Source organism: Lithobates pipiens, unplaced genomic scaffold (genome assembly GCF_037356315.1).
Source record: "Lithobates pipiens isolate NorthernLeopardFrog02 unplaced genomic scaffold, aLitPip1_a1.2 Scaffold_27, whole genome shotgun sequence".
NCBI classification, from domain to species: Eukaryota; Metazoa; Chordata; class Amphibia; order Anura; family Ranidae; genus Lithobates; species Lithobates pipiens.
In genome coordinates, this window is record NW_027507788.1 from 85,619,113 (window position 1) to 85,637,952 (window position 18,840).

Genomic DNA, 18,840 nt, shown 5'->3' on the forward strand with positions numbered 1-18,840 from the left:
GTGCTTACACATATGGGCCGCCATACAAGTCTGCTATAGCTCTGCCTCTGTTAACACACTCCTTGCAATAAAAACAAACTGATCACACCACAGCATTGGAAAGTGTCAACAACCTCCCACACATGCAGAACAGCTGCAGCCTGGCGCCGCCATATTTATTAAGGGCAACGCCTGTCTCTCTGCTTTCAGCGCACTCATAGTTCTAAAACGTAGCATCCACAATCTAAGGGCACCCTGACTACTTGTCACAAGGCATGCTGCGCCACTGTCAAGCGCCCCCGTGGCAGTGGCATTGTTTGCATTCACTCAGTGCTTTATTGTGGAGGCAGCGGGCACCATGTTTGTTGTGGGCAATGTAAGAATTTGGGGAAAACTCGGCTGCATGGAGATTTGGCCTTGAATTAGAACTTGTTTGCTCCGCCACCCGTGTTCATCAGCTGCGGTGAGCGTCTAGCATAGAAAGGGGCGTGGTTACAGCGAAAGGGGCGGGGTTGAGGGGTTTAAGGGGGAGTACGCGGTGTGCAGGACCGGGCGGTGTGACGTTGGTAGCTGTGCGACCCCAGGGGCCAAGAGTGAGGACTGCTGGAGAGAGCCAGGTACTGCACGGGGACCGGTCAGCCTTACCTGGCATGGAGGGGGGGTTGCCAATGAGTGGTGGGCACGTTGTGTATGGTTGCAGTGTAGACGGTGGCGGCCGATCAGATCGGCTCTCCTTGGCATGCTGGAGCTTGTAGTCCTGCACGCCCGTCATGGTCCTAGGCGTGCAGAACACAACTATCTGTGGGGATGTTGCTTTGATCTCGCATCGATCATGATCGGGCAATCTGTCTATAGATATTGCTGCATGAGCGATCTGTTGGTGGACATGCTGAGACTTCTGGTTCTACAACAGATTTGTTTTCTTTCAAATTGCGTTCATTCTGCAAACTTTATAATGTAGAAGTAACGTGGGATGAGCTCAGTGTTGTCTCCTCTATACGATCTCCTTTCCCAACTATGGAATAGGAGTGCAAGTTTGGTATCAGGCAGGCCTTCATACTAACAGATGATAGTGTAGCTAAAGAAGTTGTACCATCCGCTTGTATGGTATGCACACAACACATATTGCAATCTGATCTAAGTAGTGTGTGTGTGTATATAGTGCAATGACCTGCTCAACTTAAGATTGGGTAGGTCCTTGCATTACAATTATGGTAAACCTTAAAGGTAGGGGTGTTTTTTTATTTTTTTTAATTTCCCCCCCAACCCCCCCCCCAATGTTATACTTGCCTGCTCTGTGCAATAGATTTGCACAGAGCAGCCCTGATCCTTCTCTTCTGGGATTCCACCATAGCAGGCTATGGAGGGGGGGGGGGGGGGACTTGTGCATTCTGGCCCTGCTTCCCCCCCCCCCCCCCCCACTGGCTGTGAATGCACTGCTCTTATGCACATTGCTGGTTTGGGCTCAGGTAAGTACTTGGAGGAAGCCACTTGCTGAATGTTTTCACTTTCATGTGTTGAATGCAAAAAAAACGATTGCCTTTACAGCTACTTTAAAGTTGAATGACCATACACTAGGCAATCTGATAAAAAAAAAAAAAAAAAAGTTATATTTAAAACTACATGATAGATGCATCTAGGCATGATTTTTGTATCAAATTGATAGGCCTTTGCACTAACCTAGCTGTTTGTGCATGTAAAGGGGCTTATACAATCGGATTGCATAGATGCTAGCCATAAGCTCAGAACATCTGTTGCAATCTGATTGTAAAGCCTCTTAGATTTAGGCCTCTTTCGCACAGGACGGATCTGTGCTGATCTGCCCTGTGGACCTCTGCTTGCTCAGAGGGGATCGCTCTGTCGATCCCCGGTGAGCTGGAAGATCCGTCTCTGCACACTGCGCAGGGACGGACCTGTCAGAACGCTGCTCTCCTCTATGGGAGATCGGACGACGACGGACCGCAGAGTCCATCACCCGATCCGATGACTGATGGAAAAATAGTTTTCCTCGTCACACTTTTTTGGAACGGAGTGGGTTGTATGTCAGTGGACATGTCACCGCTGATATCCGATGCTCACTAGAGTTCTATGGAGCATCTGTTAGGTCCGCCTAAAAAAAAAAAAAACCTGACAGGCGGACCTGAACGGATCGCTCATGTGAAAAAAGCCTAACAGAGTATGAGGACCTACCTAATCTATCCAATCCAGTAAGCCCTTACACTACATGGCTGTGATTGGACACCTCTTGTGTGAGATGACCTCTGTGTAGTGCAAGGGCTTGTTTCATTCAATAGAAACTGGTCAGATTAGGTAGGTGCTCATAGATTTGCTAAATCTACAGCTGATGTTCTGGTCAGGCTGTATTGTGTAGGGCAGTGATGGCGAACCTTGGCACCCCAGATGTTTTGGAACTACATTTCCCATGATGCTCAACTACACTGCAGAGTGCATGGGCATTGTGGGTAATGTAGTTCCAAAACATCTGGAGTGCCAAGGTTTGCCATCACTGGTTTAGGGTAACCACAAGACCTGGCAAATCTAAACCTAATTTGTATCGGATCAGGGTAGCTCTTGCACTACATTGTTGCTGTTAAGTGTAGTTGTAGACACCTCCCGTTGCTACTACCAATTGGATGGTTTAGTGAGGTCCTTGGGTTGGCCCCGCCGGGGTTGGCGATGGCTCTGGCGGAGCGCCAAGAAGACTATCGAACTTTACTATCTAGAGGCAGTGAAAGTGGTAACAAGGTTTCCGTAGGTGGACCTGCGGAAGGATCATTAATAAATGGGCGTCAGTGGTGTAGTGGTTGGCAGTAAGAAGGGCTGCTGGTTCGATTCCCAACCATGACACTACCTGCCTGGAGTTTGTATGTTCTGTGGTTTCCTCCCACACTCCAAAGACATGCTGGTAGGTTAATTGGCTTCTGTACAAAAATTGGCCCTAGTATAGGGTGACCAGACATCCCTGGTTTCCGGGAACAGTCCCCAGATTGAGAACACTGTCCCCAGTTTTGTCCCCAGATTGAAATTGCCCCAACCACTGTTCAAATCCAAAGTCAGGCAGTGCAGAATTAAAAATAAAAAATAAAAAAATCTGAATTGCACAGTACCGCTACTACTAGCTTAGGAAGGTGTGTGTGGGTTTTATTTATTTTTCCCTCCTGCCCCTCTCTGATCATGTGCTGGTCGGAGCTGAGGGAATATTTCTTCAGTTTCGGGTACATGCCCATTTGGCTCCGCTCGCATGCTCTTCCGATTTGGCTCAAGTCCCGGTCAGCCGTCTGCCTGCTTATCTTGCCTTCCCTAGTGGAATGATCATCTTCCCCACCCAGTAGTAGCCGGGGCCCAGAAAGTACGACTTGACAGGCTGTGAGGAGGGTGGCGGCGGCGATGGAAAGAGCCACTGATTGCCTCCATTACTAGTAAAAAAATATATAATCTGGTCACCTTACCCTAGTATATGAATGGGGACCTTGGGTTGTGGGCTCCTTGAGGGTAGGGACCAATGTGAGAGTGCAATGTACGGGGTTGGGGACAATTGTAGACACTCCCTCAGGTTGGACTGGTGTCTTTATTCACTATATATATATATATATATATATATATATATCTCATGGGAAATGTCGTTAAACATCTGGGGTGCCAAGGTTTGCCATCACTGCCCTATACTGTTTCTCAACTCCTGTCCAAGGCACACCAACAGGTCATGTTTTCAGGCTCTCCATCACTTATGCCACCCATGATTGGAATAGAGTTGCTAGCGCTCCAGTGGATCTAGGGGTACTTTAAGGCCCCTTTCACACTGGGGCAGGAGGTGTCGGCGGCGGTATTTTGTCCTGCCAGCGCACCACTCCAGTGAAAGCCCTTGGGGATTTCACACTGGAGAGACAGCAGCAGCTGTTTCAGGTTGGTTTGCAGGCACTATTTTTACCACAATAGCGCCTGCAGAACGACCCAGTGTGAAAGGGGTCTAAGTGCCATATTGTTGCACATTGGAAACACTGGGTCGTCTTTAGTGTGGTGTGGATTTATATAAATATTTTTTTTTTTTTTTTTTTTTTTGGCCCTTAATGGAACCAAGCCGACAGAATGACAACTTTCAGCTGGCTAGCACATCTTGAATTTTAGTTGCATCCTGGCTGAAATGTGTGTGTGTGTGTGTGTTTCCCCCCACCATGCTTTCTCTTTGCTTGCTGTACCTGTGTATAAGACGGAATTGATTAACAATCTGTTCTCCATTCACAGGGTGTGATAGATCTCAATCATGACTGACATGGCTGACAACCACAAGGAGGCCTGGGAAGCCTTGATTAATGCTGCAGATAAATACCGCACACAGACTGGAAATGACATCGTGCTAATAACTGCTTATAAAACAAAGTTTGTGCCCCCCTATGGCTATCATGTTCACGGCAATGGGGTGCTCCTAGAGGCCACTCAGCGGTACGTTGATGACATTGCTGTAGTACATAAAACCACTGCTTTTACCAGCCCACTACCTATCAGCAAGACCAGCACAGAGGCCACAAGTGGCAGACAGAACTCTTACTCTAAGAGCTACCCTTCTATCTATGGCAAGGATGGATTTTCAACACTGGAGGACAATGAGAGACCAAAGACCCCAGTTCAACTTCCTGAGCTGCTGCCACCTCTGAATCCACCTGAAGAGGATTATGATTACAACAAGCAGAGCTGCCTGCATAAGGTGGACAGTGTTCTAAGTGACTCAACAGGTGAGGCTCTGGTGGATGCTGAATATTTACTCAAAGGAGCTGTGAAAACCTGGTTAAAGCTGTTTAGAAAGGCCCAGCATATAAGACCACTGCTTTTCAATAGATAAGGTTGCTCTAGGCCAGTGATGGCTAACCTTGGCACCCCTGATGTTTTGGAACTACACTTCCCATGATGCTCAACTACACTGCAGAGTCCATGAGCATCATGGGAAATGTAGTTCCAAAACATCTGGGGTGCCAAGGTTCGCCATCACTGCTCTAGGCCAAGGATAAGCAATTAGCGGACCTCCAGCTGTTGCAGAACTACAAGTCCCATGACGCATAGCAAGACTGACAGCCACAAGCATGACACCCAGAGGCATGATGGGACTTGTAGTTTTGCAACAGCTGGAGGTCCGCTAACTGCATATACCTGCTCTAGGCCAGTGTTTCTCAAGGCAAACGGGTCATGTGTTCAGGCTGTTCCCTTGTCTGAAACTGCTGTGGTGATTACTAGGGTAGTGAAACTGATCACATCACCTGTGCAAAATAATGGCAAGCCTGAGAACATGACTTGTTTGTGTGCCTTGGGGGCTGGAATTGAGACGCTGATGTAGGTTATAACTAAAATGTGAAGCTCTGAACCATGGTAGCCTAGGACTTTGCACTGTTCAAAAAAGGAAACCTGTCATGAAAAACTAGGGCTACTACTGAACTCTCTCTGAATGTGACCCTCTTCCTGATTTCATGCTGGTCCAGTAGCTCTGGTACTTTGGGTTGCTGATCTGAAACCTGTGTTCAGATTGGCTCTGTGTTAGTTGGGTGTAATATAGAGGGGGGGAAAAAAATACTGTAATCTAATCATTTACACAGCAGGTGTAAAGCCCCAGGGGCTTAAATCATCTTAATGAAGTACCGGGTAGCAAAAGTACAGACTTTTTAGTAAAAAAACAAAAAAAAAATCTCAACATGAAATCCTTAAAGGCTGCAAAAGGTCACCCCTAGTGACCCAAATGTTTGACATGCCCACTGTAGGCTTTTTCCATGTTGGTAACCTAAAGGAGAATGCCATCTTCTGCAATAAAGCACCCATATTGTAGAATGGTGCACTTGAGCCTGCAAAGCACTGCAGCTGTAATCAGTGAATCTTGGGTGCTGTACTCTAGCTGAGAAATGTAAGTTGAGTGCAGATTCCTAATGACCAGTTTCCCTTTAAAGTGTTTCTTACCATGTTGCCAGACTTGTCAGCTGCCATATTATGCTGTGGTCAGTATGCAGGCAATCTAATGGAATTGCACACGGGGTTCTTTGCATTCTCTGCAGCTGCAAAGCAGTTCTGGTAAAATCAGTCTCACTTCAGCTGTAGTACAATCCGTTTGTCCCAATGCTCTACTAGCTTTTTTGAACATTGCAGGTAGCAATATTAACAGGGGTTTGGGGTTAAAGTGAACATCACTCCAAAAATGAAGTCCCCCTCCTCCTCCTAGATCACTTCAGGCTGGCCCCTTTTTGCTGGTATAGCTATATCAAACGTTAAAATAAGTGCCTATTTGTGAAAAGTGCCTATACTGTTTAAGATCCAGTAATGTCTCGCACTGCTCTGCATGGGCTCAGTTGCTCCATTTTTAGGCCCCTTTCACACTAGCATCAGCAGTAAAGTTAGCGGAGCTGTTCAACTGCTAGCAAGGTCGTTTTAACCTCCGCTAGTGGCCAAAAAAGGGTTAAAAGTGCTGCTGCAGCAGCACTTTGGTTTAGCCATGCTGCCCCATTGATTTCAATGGGTAGGAGCAGAGAATACATCGCTCCTTCACCACTCCAAAGATGCTGGTAGCAGGACTTTTTTACTGTCATGCTAGCGCACCGCTCCAGTGTGAAAGCCCTCTGGCTTTTTCACTGGATAAAAGGAGCCGCTTTATTTTTTTGGCACTATACTGGTGCTATTTTTAGCGCTGTAGTGCCTGTGGAAAATGCCTGTGTGAAAGGGGCCTTGGGAACAGACAAGTCTGTAGAGGCCAGTCTGCTAGAATTAAAGTAGAATTAACCATCCTTTACAGCGAAGAGGCTTCTTTATCATCTGCAGCACATGTGATGACTAAATGACACCAGACACGACAGTTTGAAACAAGCAAATGTGACAGTAGCAATCCTGGTATTCCCTGAATATACCTTTATTTTTTGTAACATTATGGGTAATGTTGCCCTTTAAAACTACAGGGAGAGGACTGTACCAGACTAATGCACATTGGGTGTCTCTTTTGACTTGGAAGTCAACAAGCATCAAGGGTGGTGGACCAGTTGTGGTTTCTGATGGGAAGAACATGCTGATAGCTATTTCTAAAAATAAGTACAGCCTTCTCTTGTATAGGTTGCACCCTCTGTTTTACCAAAAATCCGACTTCCAATGCAGCGTGTTCCTTGCTCTGCCTAATGCTGCACTAGATGGGATTTTACGTCCCAGTTGCTTGTGCTCCAATACACAGCTGTGGCTATACTTTAAACACCCAGACAAATTGACTGTGCTACATCTCAAGTGTGGCGTTCTATCCAAGGGACTCCTATTGCGTTCTTGGGTTGCTTTTGTCCTTTAAAGATGTATGCTGAGGCTTTGCTACTTAGCTAAGTCAATGATATGGAACAAGCATGGCAGTCAGTGAAGTGTTGGGCGCATGGGTCAAAGACTAGATGCCAAGCATTAGATAACTTTGCTTGTCTTGGTAATATTGCATTTAATAACTATGTAGTCATATAATAGAGCATTGTTACCAGTCAGTAGCCTGGTATTGCTGTGACCCTGTTAATATATCCTGTCTGCACTGTGCCAGGTTGTTCAGATTTCTAGATCTCCTGTTGTAAGTGTTCCACTAGATGGCTGAAATCCCAGGGAGTGTACGGCCTGGCCAGTGAGCCCATGGGTTGGGAGTCAGCACCCAATACTTGATGTATCCTTTTGTAGCGGTCACTTTCTAGGGGGACTATGGAGGTCCTGACTAAAGCGGGCTATAGCCTGTGCTTCTGCCAAGCAATGGTTTTCTCCCAATGGGGGAATCCGTCCCCACTGGGAGAAGGTGATTATTGCTAGCAATAATCGCAAATGAATCCAGGCTTGTTATAACACTCAAACCTGGTACATTCAACCTACCCACACACCATTGAATCTGAACTGGCCAAGATTCAAATGGTCTATGGCTGGCCCTTAGAATGCACTTGGAACCATTTAAGGCATGATGAAGACTAATTCCAATGGCACCGTTTGTGACCTTGAAGGATATATAAAGTCTCGTGTGTTCCCCAAAACCCCCCAACATGTAATACTTGCCACCTCTGTGCAGCTGGTTTTGCAGAGTGGGCCCCAATCTTCTTCTGGGGTCCCTCAGCAGCACTCCTGGCTCCTTTTCTCAAGTGCCCATCACAGAAGCACTCTCCCTCGGTATGCTACTGTGTCCACTGACAGCAGGACTTGACCTTGCCTCCAGCGTCATTGGATTTGATTGACAGCAGTGAGAGCCAATGGCTCTGTTGCCAATTGGGACCTGAGACAGCAGGTGTGCTCATCCCTGGTGCAGGAATTACTGGACTCAGGTAAGGGTGGGGGGCCGGGGGCCACTGGTGCACGAGAGGGTTTTTTGCCAAAAAAATTTGAACAACCCCTTTAAAGAGGAAGTAAACCCTGATGGGTTTACTTCCTCTTTTTTTTTCCCTGCAAAGGTAAAGCATAATGGACTACTATGCATCGCATAGTAGCTCATTATGTGTCACTTACCTGACACAGGAGCCAGCGAAGTCGCCGCTGTCCCCTGTAGTCCGCTGCATCCATGTTGCTTGTGGTGTCTCGCAGCTCCGACGAATCACAGCGGCGCAACCGCGATGACGTCACTCCCGCGCATGCGCACGGGAGTCGCGCCTCGCAGCTCCGCTGCTGTCATACGGCGAAGCCGCGATGACGTCACTCCCGCGCATGCGCACGGGAGTCGACAAATTTGGTAAATCCATTCTTGGATTTGCCGCATTTAGTGCGCCTGCGCGCCGCTGTCTACGGCGCATGCGCCGTAGACAGCGGTGCCCATTTTCGGGCAAATATCTCCTAAACCATATAGGTTTAGGAGATATTGCTTGGACCTACAGGTAAGCCTTAATCTAGGCTTACCTATAGGTCCAAGTTGTTTGGAAGGGTTTACTTCCTCTTTAACATTGGCTGCTCAATCCCAGAAAGGGGGTATGGTTTTTTATTTTTTGGGGGGGGGGGGGGGGGGGATTGTCTTGTACAAAAGTGACCACCTACAACATGTGGTTTTAGAATAAGCCTATCATGCTGTTCAGGCAACTGTTGGGCATATGCCTAGTGAAGTGACTGGCCCCTAGAGGCGATTCAGTTCGCATTGTGCGCTATAGAAGTATTTCATTCATTCATTCAGGTGATTGAGATGGAACGCTCCTTTTTAAGTTGTACCTGTTTATCTGTGTTTTCACATCCATAGTGCTCAATTTTAAAGCTTGTCTGAGTTCAGAAAAGGGGGTGGAAAACTGAAATTGTTCTGGAGAGCGGATTGAAAGGGACACACTGAACACGGCAACCAAGCTGGTGCTCCCGTCACCTTCTTTCTGTCAGGAAAACTTGTGATTTCATGCTGATGGCAAAAGAATGAAACGGCAGACAGAAGTTACACTTGGTACTCTGAATTGAGACAAGTACACACTATATTAGGGCTGCAACTAACTAGTTTCATAATCGATTAGTTGACCGATTAATTGATTAATATCCTTAAAAGTGTGGTGTTTAGTTAATATGTAATGTTTTGAGGATTTCACTAACAGCGTTGTTGGCTTTCAGTAAACTTTGTTTGTAAATCAAATTTTTTTCATCTGATTGCGTTATGGACAGATGCAAAAAATGATGGAATCTACAAACTGTCTGTTGGAAGCTGGCAACCCTGCTCACTGAACCACAAGTGTGACTTGAGTTTCAAACTGCCTGACAAGTCACACCCTAACTCATGGAAAGCAGTCAAATTGGTCTGACTCCATTGGAGTCGCACAGATTTTGAAAGTAGTTCTTGCGCTACTTTTTTGTAAGTTCAGGTGGGACTTGTGTAGACTCCTGTGCATGATGTTGCATTTGGTACAGTAACATACAGATTGTGTACTAGCATTGCAGAAAATGCTTGCTTGTAAAATGTTAGTGCTCCACTAGGTGACACTATTTATTAACTTGTATTTGTTGTCTGCAGGGCTCTTTATGATGGATGAAGAAAACCACCCAGACTGTGAACCTTTCTTTGACTCTGACCCAGAAGAAGGCACAGATGGTAAGACTGCAGACTTTCCTGCCACCACCTGATGTGTCTTGCATTGGCAACCCCAGATTTTCTGCATGATAAGTCAGTGTTTCTCAAATCCAGTCCTCAGGCCCCCCCAACAGGTCATGTTTTCAGGATTTCCCTCATGAAACAGCTGTGGTAATTGCTAAGGCAGTGAAACTGATCAAATCACCTGTGAAAAATAATGGAAAACCTGAAAACATGACCTGTTGGGGGGGGGGGGGGGGGGAACCTGAGGACTGGATTTGAGAAACACTGGGTTAAGTGATCTTTATTGCCCAATTGACGAAAGATGCAAGCTTGCAGGATGCCTAGCCCTTTCATCTGGCTTTATATAATCACACATGTTTAAACCTGAAAGTATCCAGGGCATCTCAAATGTTACATCTTTAACTTGTGTCTTCCAGTGAAAGGGAAGCTGCATGTGTATATGGAAAGGGTTTTTCATATGGTGTGCCTATATTTGGAATATTGAGTATGCACTACAGTCGCTTGGTGGTTTCCACTTCCTAGTGTCAGTTTGAAGCCTAACCAGGCTACTGCCTGCATGGAGTGTTCATGTTCTCCTTTGTGCTTCCATGGGTTTCCTCCAACTTCCAGACACCGGTTGGTAAAATGGCTCTAGTTTATGAGGGCTTTATTTATTTATTTATTTATTTATTTATTTATTTATTTATTTTTTATATAAAGCAATGGCTGATGTAAAGTGCTCTGTAACAGAATAATAATCTTGACAAGAAAAAGCTATAGAATACTCATATCTTGGTATGTAACCATAATCTTCTGGTATTTCTACAGATGGAAGTTTAACTGAGGATGCCCCTGGGCTACCTCTGCAACAACGCAATCTCCAGCAGTATGCCAAGTCTCTGCCTGTCACTGTGCCTGTATGGGGATTCAAAGAGAAAAGACTGACTAACAAATCTTCTGATGATGAAGGCGCAAAGGTCAGCATAAGTGAAGAGTAAACTCTTGTTTACAGATGTATGCCTTACAATAGGCACCAGTGTATAAAATTGGGGGTGGGTTTAAGAATTTCTGAGCTATATTGGATAGCCTTGTCACTGACTTCTGTAACCTTACTAATGGCGATTTACCAATGCATACTAGTGCTTATGATGTCCCACACATTCTATAATCCAACTCAAGTCTAACATTTGACTGTATTGCTTTCAACCGAAGCCAGTGTTCATCTATATCTCATGCTTATGTTTTATATTACATGCTGTAAGCTTGCATTTGTGTAGTTGCCAGTACCTTGTTCAATAGACGTTTACCATTCTCTCCCACTAACTTTCTATTAAAGTGGTATACCTCAGATCATGCTATTTGCACTCTTCTGGCAGCCTAACCTCTATCCTTGTATGGGGAAAGGTCTATAGGGATAGTTAAATCCAGGTGTTCCCATCCCCCCCCTCCTCAAATGTACAAAGGCAGAGGAAGCTTTCTTTTCTATGGTATTGCCATGGCCTTTAACAAGATTTGACATAAGTGTTGCATAAGATCAGGCTTTTGCATGACTACCCTTTTAAGGAACATGCTGTGAAAACTAATCTTTCCATCTAGCTGCATGCAGGCAGCATGTTTAAGAGGTTCATGGCCATGGAGGCATATGGGCTGCATCAGTGTTGTGTATCACTTGCCTCCATTTACATGCACTTGTGTGACTGAGTTTTTTATTTTTTATTTTTTATTTTTTTTTTTCCCCTGTACATGATTCACTTTAACAAAGGGTGGGGCATATGGATCATAAGCCTGACCAATTATGAACCAGACCACCTATAACTACTGATCAGTAGTATGACCCTTTTGGGTGAGTCAGACCTTTATAACCACAAAGTTTGCAGACCTTGCCTGCTGTATTGCAGGTTTTACGGTCCCTTAGTAGTGTAAAGTGTATTGAGCTCAGGCATCAAGTATGCATGCTGCTGTAATGTCCATCCTCAGTGTTGTACATGAGAAGGTTGGTTAAAAATGCAGTATCATATTGAGGGGTCATCTTCAGTATTCACTCTGTGTCACATATTGTCCCACAATGGGTGTATGCAATGATGCGCAAGCCTTTCCTACTAATAAAACGTCTAACATTGGAGTCCTACAGTACTAACTGAATTCTCCTTTCAGTTTCCCTCTCCAGATCTAGACCGAATTGCTGCCAGCATGAGAGCTCTGGCGCATGACAACACTCAGCCATTTGGGGATCTGCCTCGCCCTCGCCTGAATACCGGTGACTTCCAGACAAAATACCGGAAATACTAAGACTATAGACTAAGTCAAGCCCACCTGCTCAATGGGTGTGATACACTACTAAAGACGATTTAATTTTTTTTCCTACAAGAATCAAAGAATCGGCAAAAGAAGCTCGAAATTTGGAAACTCTCCACCCATTAGGAGGCAGACTGGTTCAGTTCCTAATGTGGTAGTAAACGTTTGTTTAATCCCTTTTTTTAATTCTTATTTTTTTCTTTTTTTCTTTTTTTTTTTTTTTTTTTTTTTTCACCCAGGCCTGACAAACATGGGTACCCTAATTGTCAGATTTTACCCCTACTTTTTAAATCTTGCCTCAATAAAAGAGGAATACAACTTTCATTTGTCTCTTTGCTTGTGTACATGTTAATCTGCCATCCTCCACCACAGGGAGGATTGTAGTGATTACACTATGGTTCTCCAGGAAAGCTTTCACTAAAAGGCTGTCAATTGATCTTCAGCACTTGCCGGCTGTCTTCCATTGGACTTGTTGGTGTTGAGATGGATATCAGCCATGTTCAAAGATTTAGGACTTCTGCTTTTGGGCTTTTGAATTTATATTTAAAGATGTCTTTACAAGGACAAAATGTAATGTTGCCACTTACCAGGCTTAAGCAGCCAATAGGCCACTCTGCTCTTTCCTTCACCATGAGTGTATAAGGCCCCTTTCAGATGGAGAGCATGTCAGGTCCACTCCACTATGCAGGGCAGACACTGACAGGCCACTGTTCTCTATGGGGCAGTTGGATGGAAACCCTTTCGTTTCTATCTGATATCCGGTGAACGTATCCCTATCTGTCTTTGCATACCAGATCCAATGCCTGTGGGTGTTGGTGACCACATGTCGGCTAACATCTGCCACTCCATAAAACAATGGTCAATCTGGTCTGCCTGGAAAAACAGGCAGACCCAATCTGTCTGCTGGTGTGAATTGGGCCTAAGGAAAGCATTTCTTCCCCCATCAAATGTCAGTATTGATGTGGTGAGGGGGGGGGGGGGGGACACAACATGTCCAGCAGGGAGCTTTCCTGGCCAGCAGAACCAATGCTAACAGCTATAGCTGCTAGCAGTAATCAAATGTAAAAATCCAATAGGCTGGTTGTACCCAAGTTGATTTGGAACTTACTGGCAAGTAAAAATACTCCAGCAAAGTTAATTCCAACGCAAACCAGAAGGCTTTTTATTCTGCCTCTAAATGTTGAGCTCAAATATGCCTATAATTGTCCTAATGTGCATGGACACGTAAGATAACATGGCTGCTACAGGCAGAACACAGCTGTAGAAGTAAAATTATACATGCATGCATACATTTTTTGTTTTTTAATGAATACACTTTTTTTTTTTTTTTTTTTTTTTTTTTATAAGCCTGACTGTTGCTGGTCAGTATGTGCAAGCAGCATTCACAACCACAATCTGCTGCTTGACAGTGGCCACAGTAGGCAGCTGTCTGATTGTAGCCTTGATTCTCCTACCTCCTCTCTAATAGAAAATTAAGCTTGTTGTGATGGTGAACCTTGGCACCCCAGATGTTTTGGAACTACATTTCCCATGATGCTCATGTACTCTACAGTGTAGTTGAGCATCATGGGAAATGCAACCCAGATGTTTTGGAACTACATTTCTCATTATGCTCAACTACACTGTACAGTGCATTAGAATCATGGGAAATGTAGTTCCAAAACACCTGGGGTGCCAAGGTTCACCATCACTTTTGGGATAACCGCACTAGTCCATTGCCTCACCCTAGGACAGGAAGTGCGTATAGGATTACCAGGTTAAAATGGGGGTGGGGAACTTGAAACAAATGGTAGCTATTGCATCTTACCAGTCCTTAGATGTGATCTTTTCCTAGGTTTGAACACATGTAAAATTACTCCTAAATGCACCAAAAGTGACCGTTGCAAAAAAGGGGAAAAAGGCAGCATGTTAGAAATGCTCCTGTGTTCCAATGTTGCTGATCTCTGACCTTTAAAGTATCTGATGCCTTTTAAAGTGTCAAATAACTTTCCCTTTCATAGGCTGGTTCCTCCTGTCTCCCAATGTCCTGTAGATGTGTACAAGCGCTGAGCTGCATCCTTGGCTTGTATCTGTGTGGTACTCGGCATTTGATTTAGACACAAGCTGCTTAGGTTATTTTTTTTTTTTTTTTTTTTTTTTTGTCTGCCTCTTTACTTTGACTCAGTGACAGGATTTCTTAAACTAGTTAGTTCCCCCACATAGCAAAAGTTTAGTAAAATCCAAACTATACTAAAACTACCCTGTAAAATGTCTATGCTAAGGGTTTCTCTGGTTACAATTGGCTCCCAGCGACAGCTTCAGTGCCGAGAGATGGGCACCAACGGGAAGTTCCATGATGTCACTGCAGCCATTGCTGGCTGCTGGAGATCATGTGACCAAACTAGAGCTAATTCAGAATAGTTAGTGTACCTCTTCTATATTTCAGGGTAGTTGGCATATTCTTGGTATAGAATTTGACTGAACCTGTTAACCTACAGGCTTTGACAATTCAGTTTGTAAATGGATAGAAAACTGGCTAAAATAACATTTTCAGAGTAGTGGTTAAGGATTCTTGCTCTAGTCGAAGGTTGTTGGTGGTGGTCCCTAAGGTTCAGTGTTTGGACGCTACATAGAAGGGCAAGCAAACTGATGAGGGGCATGGAGCTTGGCTATGAGGGGGTATGATCACCATAAGTGTTTCCTATTGTGCACTTGGTAAGAGGTCCTTGGAGGACAAGGGGGGGCCTGTAATGTGTTAGAAGGAAAGATTTACCTCCACAAAGCAGATGCTGCAAAAAGCCTCCAAGACAATGTGCTAGTATGCACTGCACACTATAAAAGGCTTACCATAGAATAAGCCCTTCAGATCTGTAATGTCACTGCCCCAACCATTTAAACATCTTAAATACAGTGCTTTGAGGTGTGTACCCCTTGATCTTCCATTTTGTCACATTCTAACCAAAAACATAGATGTGATGGACCAACACAAAGTGGCACATATTTGTTGCAGGGAAATTAGATTTTTATTTTTATTTCTTTCTAGTTGCTGCCCATCAAATGACAGCTGGGTGGCGCAGCTCTCATTCTGGGGTGCTATCACATGACAGCGTCGCAGAACGGCTATTGCACTGCTGCTAGGACACGGCATGACCCTGAGCTCTAAAGAGCCATGGCTCTAACCATGTGATTGGCTGTGTCCAATCCCAGCCGGTCACATGTAATCAGCGCTCCTTGCACTGACTGTGTGGAGAGCTGATCAGCATCTTCATACAGGGGGACAGCTACACATGTAATCAGTTGGCACTGATTATCAGTGCCCTGTCACCAGTGTAGCAGGCATTTATATTCAGCCCCCTAAGTCAATTTGTAGAACAACCTTTCACTGGAAGCCTTCTTGGGTATGCCTCTACCAGCTCTGCACATCTAGAGGGGTGTGTGTGTGTGTTCAAGCTCTGTCAGATTGGAGAGCGTCTGAATTTTCAAACCTCTTGCCACTGAATCTTTTTTTTTTTTTTTTTTTGGGGGGGGGTTTTGACTGGGCGAGTAACATGTCAATGTACTTTGATCTAAAAAATTAATTGTACCTCTGGCTATATGTTTAGGGTTGTTCTGCTGGGAGGTGAATCTCTGCCCTAGTCTTTTGCAGACTCTAAAGCCCCAGATTTTTGTCTTCATATTTGTCAAAACCATGTAGTGCAAGGGCCTGCCTGCATACAGATTCAAACTCCTAAGGTTTGACCTCATAGTATACGGTTCTGGTCAAACTGAAGGGGGAAAAAAATCAGCAGAAAATATGATGGTGTATGGGGCTTTACATGTTGTGTTTTTTTTTTTTTTTCTAAGATTGCTCTGTATTTGGCCCTATCTGCAGGGACAGGCATCAGAGTTGAAGTATCACCAACACATCTTTCATGGTGGGGCAGGTGTGTTCGGGGTGATCTGCAGTGTTTTTCACCACACATAGCATTTTGCTTTTAGGTCAAAGCTCAATTTTTGGTCTCGTCTGACCAGAGCTTCTTCCACATGTTTGCTGTGTCCCCCACATGGCTTCTTGCAAACTGGACCACTCATGGCTTCATGCCACTCTTCCATAAAGGCCAGATTTGTGGAGCACACAAATAATAGTTGTCCTGTGGACAGATTCTCACTTGAGCTGTGGATCTTGGGGGGGGGGTGGGGGGGGGGGGGAGGGGGGGGGCAGCTGGCAGATGAAGTGGTTAATATAGACCATGTAGCATCCTAACATACCCTAAAGATGCTGCTTGCAGGAAATTTTTTTAAATATATAATATAATTAATTTTTTTTTTCACAATTGTGTTGGTCTAAAACATAAAATACAATTCCATTTTTGGTTGTAACATGACAACGTTTCAAGGGCCTCGAAATACTTTTTCAAGGCACATTAACCACTTCTGACCCATGCTATAGCAGAAAGACAGCTGCAGCTCAGCTCTTGTTTTGGGAGGACATCTTCCCAGAAGCGCACTCTCTGACTGCTGACTCCTTTGGACACAGCTGACCATGATAATGGGCCTGTCACAAGTAAACTTGCCAGTTATCGGCATACGCTGTTAGAGAGCTGGCAAGTGTGATGGGGACATTTCTCACTGATTATCATATGCAAAATTTTGTAATGGGATTTTTTTTTTTTTTATCCCAGCGGTGATGAACCCCTTGGCACTGGTGTTCTGTCAAGATAGCCAAATCCATTGAGGGCTCTAATAACTTCTGATTACTGTGTAAACCAGTGGTTCTCAACTTCTGTCCTCAAGTACCCCCAACTGACCAGGTTTTCCTTTATCTTGCACAGGTGCTTTAAATCAGTCAATGGCTTATTTTGGGCAGCTATTTTATCTAGGAGAAACTTTCAAAACATGGCCTGTTGGGGGTACTTGAGGACAGAGAACCATTGCTGTAATGGAGGTTATGACAAATTGCTGTTTTGTAAACTCTGGTACATGATATGAGCAAACATTGTTAGTCTGCCAAATACTAACCAAGAACATGGCTGCCTCCAAGGCAGTGACAACTTATTTTTCTTATCTGTTTTGACAGAACAGCAGCTAACTTTGTGTACCCACTTGGTGGTTTTCTGTCAAAACAGTAACCGGAAGTGATGTGATTGGACATCTCAATGAATTGGCCATTTGGACAAAACACCAGCTGCTGCTGGCCCTTTAAGGGGTTTGCTATGCCAGGAGGTGAGGCTTATGGTCGCATGACCACTGGTCACCTGTCAAGGCGCTCTTACAGCACTGTCAGTGCTATTGCATGCAAGAATTTGGCCACTTGGCGCTAAGATGAGGCTGCATATTTCCATACGCTTGCCACCAAAAGGCTAAATGCCACCAAAAGAAAGTTCTATCTGTCTCAAAATGATTAAAGCTTCATATGGGTACTGTGTTGCGTGACTGCACAATTGTCATTCAAAGTGCAACAGCACTAAAAGCTGAAAATTGGCCTGGGCAGTAAGGGGTTGAAAGTGCCTGGTATTGAAGTGGTTTAACACTTATAGGCAATAACCAAAATTTACCTGTGTTGCTTTTAAAGTGACCAAGTGTAAATTGCTAGCTAGTAATGTAATCGTATAAATTAATCAGCAATACAAATATAATAAGTAAATTAGGGGAGTGGGGGCAGCTGCGCCCAGAAGCTTTTTTTCCTTCATGCATAGTAGGTTAAAAAAAAAAAAAAAAATAGCCTTTAGAACCATGTTAAAGCGGAGGTCCACCCTAAAGTGGACCTCTGCTCATCGGAACCCTCCCCCCATCCGGCGCCACAATTGGCACCTTTCAGGGGGGAGGGGGGTGCAGATACCTGTACAGGTATTCTGCACCCACTTCCGGGATAGCTCTCTGCGGAAAGGGGCGTAGATTACACCCCTTTCCGCAAGTGCCCGCCGCTTTCCGCAAGTGCCCCGCTGCCTGCTGGGAAACACAGATCCCAGAGGCAGCGGGGACCATCCTTATTGCGCAGCGCGATTAACGCATGCGCAGTAGGGAACCGGGAAACGAAGCCAAAAGGCTCCATTTTCCTGATTCCCATACCCAAGATGGCGGCGGCAGCACCCGACAAGACGATCTAGAGATCGGCTTCGGGTGCCGACATCGCGGGCGCGCTGGACAGGTAAGTGTCACTATTTTAAAAGTCAGCAGCTGCAGTATTTGTAGCTGCTGGCTTTTAAAAAAAAAAAAAAAAAAACGCGGAGTCCCGGCGGACTCCCGCTTTAACCAATTAACAATGTGGATAGCAAGCTTTGCCAAGACATTTGCAGAAATTTCAGCAAGCTTTTAAAATATTCAGCTACATTTTATAAATGTTGAACACAGAACCTAACTGGGGTGCTGATTGACACTTTAAGTAAGCTGCTAGCAGGCTTCAGCACTTGAAGCTTGTTAAAACTTGCTTAAAGGGGTAGCACACCCATTAGGTTCTGTGTTCAACATTTACAAACTGGAGCTGAATGATATTTTAAAAGCTTCAAAGGATATAGCCTTGCTACCTATTCCAGTGGAGTTAAAGCAGGGTTCCACTCATCGGAACCCTCCCCCCTCCAGTGTCACAATTGGCACCTTTCAGGGGGGAGGGGGGT

General features: G+C 44.9%; 1 protein-coding gene across 2 annotated transcripts; it reads left to right on the top strand.

Annotated features, from left to right (window-relative positions):
* Positions 1-303: 303 nt before the first annotated feature.
* Positions 304-12,592, top strand: AKT1S1 (AKT1 substrate 1). Of its 2 annotated transcripts, none has more exons than XM_077457157.1 (5): positions 304-442; positions 4,222-4,709; positions 9,914-9,991; positions 10,802-10,950; positions 12,128-12,592. In XM_077457157.1, exons 2-5 carry the CDS (start codon positions 4,241-4,243, stop codon positions 12,260-12,262), a joined length of 831 nt encoding a protein of 276 aa, XP_077313283.1. In that variant the 5' UTR covers positions 304-442; positions 4,222-4,240; the 3' UTR covers positions 12,263-12,592. The 2 variants fall into 2 exon arrangements, with proteins under 2 accessions (XP_077313283.1, XP_077313282.1); XM_077457156.1 differs by lacking the exon at positions 304-442 and adding an exon at positions 453-596.
* The last annotated feature ends 6,248 nt before the right edge of the window (positions 12,593-18,840 follow it).

What these genes read in the sequence shown, in the direction of transcription:
- AKT1S1 (XM_077457157.1), top strand. Translation starts at nt 4,241, where the DNA reads ATGACTGACATGGCTGACAACCACAAGGAGGCCTGGGAAGCCTTGATT. An exon ending in TGTTCTAAGTGACTCAACAG is followed by an intron (nt 4,710 to 9,913) that starts GTGAGGCTCTGG and finishes TGTTGTCTGCAG; the next exon opens with GGCTCTTTATGATGGATGAA. An exon ending in CTGATGATGAAGGCGCAAAG is followed by an intron (nt 10,951 to 12,127) that starts GTCAGCATAAGT and finishes TTCTCCTTTCAG; the next exon opens with TTTCCCTCTCCAGATCTAGA.